General features: G+C 52.2%; 1 protein-coding gene across 1 annotated transcript; it reads right to left on the bottom strand.

The window, feature by feature from the left end:
* Positions 1-310: 310 nt before the first annotated feature.
* Positions 311-2,281, bottom strand: CAVIN3 (caveolae associated protein 3). Its single transcript, XM_004466913.4, has 2 exons — positions 1,553-2,281; positions 311-949 (listed from the first exon to the last, which is right to left on the bottom strand). The coding sequence occupies exons 1-2, from the start codon at positions 1,925-1,927 to the stop codon at positions 536-538; spliced, it is 789 nt and encodes a 262-aa protein (XP_004466970.1). The 5' UTR covers positions 1,928-2,281; the 3' UTR covers positions 311-535.
* Positions 2,282-4,597: the final 2,316 nt, after the last annotated feature.

Here is a 4,597-nt window from a genome sequence, read left to right as displayed (position 1 = left end):
GTATGTTGGAGTGCTGTGTGTGGATTTTGTATTATTTTTGCAACTGTCCTGTAAATATGAAATTATTTCAAAATAAAAAGTTTAAGGAAAAAATTGAGATTGTATGTTCCCATGAAGAAAGGGTTTTTAAAGGAGCTGGGGGCCAGCAGGATATTTCTAAATGTCATTGCAGTCGAGTCCAAGATTCAGTAGAAAATAGAAAAATCAAACAACCATCAGTTTGAAACTCAAGTCACATTCCAGGCTCCAACATTTGCCTTATTCCCTGTCCCACCTCCCCGCTGCCCCATTCCTTCACATAAAGTCTGAATTAAGTGAAATTCTTTTTATTGATGGTGAGCACGAGCAGGAGGTGTGAGTGGCCACTCCCCTGTTAAAGGACACAGGGTACTAGGCTAAGGAGCCAGGAAAGGAGGGCCTGAGCTGCGCTGTGGCCTCAGAATTCCTCCTTATTTGGGCGTGAAAGCTGCATTCTGAGAAGAGGATTTATTTTGGGACAAGATATAGGCACAGGGGAGGGAGGCAGCACCAGGCATCAGGCTGCACTCTCTACTGGGTGAAGGGCCGATTCGGCAGCCCCAGGTCTCCCGGGAGCTTCCTCGGAGTCCTGGAGCGGCTCTGGCTCCCGCGTGGACTCCTGCGCAGGCTCAGCTTCGGGCTCAGCTTCGGGCGGCGGGTGGGAGCTCCGGCCTGGCCCAAGGCGGGGCGGCTTTATTGGTGTGGATGGTGGCGCCGCAGGGCCTTTCCGGCCTGAAAGGGCCCTTCGCAGACTCTGTACCTTCTGCAACCCTGAGCGCCGCAGCCGCTGCGCCCGGGACTCCACGGGCTCCTCCTCCGAGCTCTCCCCATCTTCGGCCTCAGGCAGCTCCGGGCCCAGCTCGGCCTGGTCCTCTGGGCCCAAGGGTTCTGGCGCCTTCTGGAAAGCGCTGGCTGGGATTTCAGCCTCCTCCTGCAATGTGATGGACACAGCGCTGACCCCAGCAGCAAAGGCATCTCCCCTACCCCCACACCCCACACCAGCCTAAGCCTCACTCCTCAATAACACAAGGGAAACCGCCCCCACCCTTTACCTCCACTGCCCAAGGGGGAAAGAAAAATCAGGTGTGAAAGGTGGGCTAGCGGAGTGAGAGAGGGGTGGAATTTTCACCCTAGGGCCCCAGGCTAAGGCATAAGTAGGGAAAGAAGATGGGACAAGGTTAGAGGAGAGGACGGCGGCCGCACCGCAAGAACTGGAGGAGGTAATCTAGTGTCTCGGGGCGCGCTTCCATCCCCGTTATTTTCATTTGGGGATGGGCTGGGGCTCAGATCAGAATCTGTATGTGGCCTGAGCTAGTCTGATTGGCCAAGCTGGGCTCTGACTTTTGAGGGGGAGATGGGGCTGGGTTGTGAGAAAAGGGCGCAGCTCTGGAAATCTGTTCCGCGGCAGTGGGAAGGCGGGTGGGGTCAGGAATGTGGGTGTGGCAGGCGGGTGGCGACGGCGCCCCCGGATGGTAGCCCAGAGGCGGGTAAAGGCCCCGATTGGGGGGGGGGGGACACTCCTGGGGTCACTGACCTTAAAGAGCAGGACGTGGAGCTTCCCGCGCGCCACCAGCAGCCCGTGGTTGGCCTCCAGCCGCTGCACCTGGGCGGCGCGGAGCACCGCGCGCTCCTGGGCGGCGTCGGCGTGCGAGCCCACGCGCTCCGCCTTGGCCAGCAACTGTGCCAGCGTGTTGCTGGTGGTGTCGTGGCTGCGGCTCAGCGCGCCCAGGCCGCTCTGGATGCGGCGCACGGAGCCCGCCAAGCCGCCTTGCCGCTGAGCCAGGCCGCCCTGCCGCTCCCGCAGTGCCTCCAGCATGGTGGCCAGCTTCTCCAGCAGGGTCACCACCGTCACGGCGTGCACAGGGCCCCCGGCCGGCACAGGCCCGGGCTCCAGTGCGCTCTCCCCCATCTTCCCGATCGCCCTCCGCCTGCTCTTTCTGCTGCCGCTGGCGGCGGTGTGGTCGGGGGCCGCCTTCCCGGCTCCTCCCCAGCTCTGGCCGTGACTCAGGCAGGCGGAGTTGGCCTTCTCGCTCGGCTGAGGGAGGACGGGGGCGGGATGTCCGCGACGGGGTCCTTCGCAGACGACCCCGCCCCCCACAAATCCTCTCTCTCGGAGTTTGTTTTCCCCTTCTCCGCCCGGATTTCCTGGTGTGGCTCTTTATGGAACATTCGCTCCCTACCACAAAGGGGGAGTCACGGAAAAATTTACTTCGTGCATGGAGTGGGCAGGGAAACTGCTGTTCTGTTAGCACAACCTCCGCCTCCGCCTGCCACGTAGTTGAGGATTGTTTTGGGGCGGCCGGTGGACGAGCCTCTGGGATGTTACGCTACAGATCTGGAACTGTCTAGGCCCCAGGCCCTGCTTTTTGAGCAAGTTGAGCTATGTGGCAGGGCAGGCGGGGCAGCCTTGGCTGTTTTCCTAATAGCCCTTGCCAGGGTTTCATCACAGGTCCATATTTCCTGCTTCTCTAGTTCTTACTTGGGGCAGCACATTTCTTTCTTTAGTTCTCCCCCTGCCTCCCTCTCCACTTTTCTTTGGCCTTCACGTGTAAAGCTCCTCACTCATCCAATCCCAAACTAGGAGGGCAAGCTGGACACCTCTTCCTTTGAAACTCTGAAGAGAGTGGTAGTAGGTGCTGTAGGTCTTTGTTTTAATGGAGCTTAATTGTACCTCTTACCTGATGGTTTTCATTTCTCTGGAATAACTGCTGAGAGTGAAGAAGATTTGAAATTGCTGCTGTAGAAAGGGAGGGAGTTGGCTTGGAGGAGACACTTAATGCAGCAGATCATGAATTTTTCATATCAATTGGAATATCCCAGGCCTTGTCTTTAGCAATATTCAGCAAGCAGTTTGTGGGCTGAGAACCCAATCCGCTGAGCCTGATGATCTCTCTTCCTCTTCTCCTCACCCAGGCTGTGAGGTTCATTCCATAACAACCATGAAAGAAACTTGTGTCAGTCAAAGCATAGCTTCTTGGGCTTCAAAGAACCTGAGGTCAGACTTTCACAGACATATGGCCCATGATGGGTGTACCTGGGTGTGATTAAGTTTTGATTAGGGCTTTGATTGGGCCATGGAGTGGGGACTCAAATAAAAGAAATGGCAAAGGACAGAGTTGAGGGATTTTAATGTTGGAGTTTGATGCTGAAGTCTTAAGCTGGAGCCCTGGGAAGTAAGCACACAGAGGAAAGAGAAGCAAGCCCTGGGAAGAGAGGAAAGCTAAACCTGGAAAAAAGCAAGCCTGGGGAAGAGAGGAACCCAGGAAGCCTGAGCCCCGACAGACGTCTGCTCCAACCATGTGGAAATAGACTTAAGTGAGGGAAGTAACTTATGCTTTATGGCCTGATATTTGTAAGCTCCTACCCCAAATAAATACCCTTTATAAAAACCAACCCATTTCTGGTATTTTGCATCAGTACCTCTTTGGCTGACTAATACAATGTGCAACAATTGCCAGAAATCTTATGATGCTATTATAAGTTGATGGCCTGACTTCTACAAATACAAAGTCATGTTGCCTGTTCCCATGGCTTAGCCCAAGAGAAAATGGACTCCCTTGTGAGCCTAATGAGATCACCATATCTTCCAGTGGACCTATACTTGCCCAGAGACATCCATCAGTAATGTGCCAATTAAAATGCTTTCAGACTGAGGGAACAGAAAACCCAATTCAAACAGCTTTTAGAAACAGAAAGCCAAAATCAAACATAATTGACAAAGACCAAAGGTAGAATGATGGTTAAGTATGGGTCAGTCACAGCTCCAAATCTAGTTACCTACAATTCTCTCATCTATGCCCTCCTGCAGGTATCAGCTTCATTCTCAGGTTGGGAGCAAGGTAGTAACAGCAGCTCCAAGCTTCACATCTCTGCCCAATTTGGAGAGAAAAGAGGGGACTATCTTAGAATTTAGGAAATTTATTTCCCAGAAGCACCAGAAAATTTTCACTTGTCATCCACTGGGTTACATGGCCAATCCAGGACAAATCCTATGACTAGGAAAGTACCATGCATTGATGGACTTAGGCCTGAGTTTCTTAAATTATCACTGAGAAGAGCTGAGAATGACCTTTTGACAAATTAGTCACACTCCTGGAGTAGGATAGGGACAGCTTCCCCAGGAGCATATATGCATGGTATGAGAGCAAAAGAGGATATCTGTATAAAAATCTGGATACCCCTAGGAAAGAAAGTATGCTGGGCATGCAATCAAAAATATCTTAGAAGAAGTCTGTGAGAGAATCATCAGCCTTGGGGAATGGTACTAAGGGAGTCCAATGAATTTGCAAGTAAAAACTACTTGGATAGATATTTTTCAAAGAACTGATAAAGCCTCTGCAGATGTAGAACAAGGGGGACTTTAAAACTTAGCATTAGAGCCATTGATGGTTCTTCTAGTCTCCCCAAAATCTCAAGTATAAAAGTCACAGGCAGTGACTGATAATGGAAATTGGAAGCCCATGAGATGGGTAAAAGTAACATGGGGCAGCCCAGACAAATGCCCTGAGTCAACAAAGCCCTGATTGGCAAAAAATTGGAGTAGAGTGACATTGATCATGAAGTTTTCAAGGAGAAACAA

This window comes from Dasypus novemcinctus, chromosome 10 (genome assembly GCF_030445035.2).
Source record: "Dasypus novemcinctus isolate mDasNov1 chromosome 10, mDasNov1.1.hap2, whole genome shotgun sequence".
Taxonomy (NCBI): domain Eukaryota; kingdom Metazoa; phylum Chordata; class Mammalia; order Cingulata; family Dasypodidae; genus Dasypus; species Dasypus novemcinctus.
The sequence above is the reverse complement of the archived record's forward strand: the minus strand, read 5'-3'. Positions and strand labels throughout refer to the sequence as shown.

Coding starts and splice junctions, on each gene's coding strand:
- CAVIN3 (XM_004466913.4), bottom strand. CDS start 1,927: ATGGGGGAGAGCGCACTGGAGCCCGGGCCTGTGCCGGCCGGGGGCCCT. Junction 950..1,552: donor TCCACGTCCTGCTCTTTAAG/GTCAGTGACCCC, acceptor ATCACATTGCAG/GAGGAGGCTGAAATCCCAGC.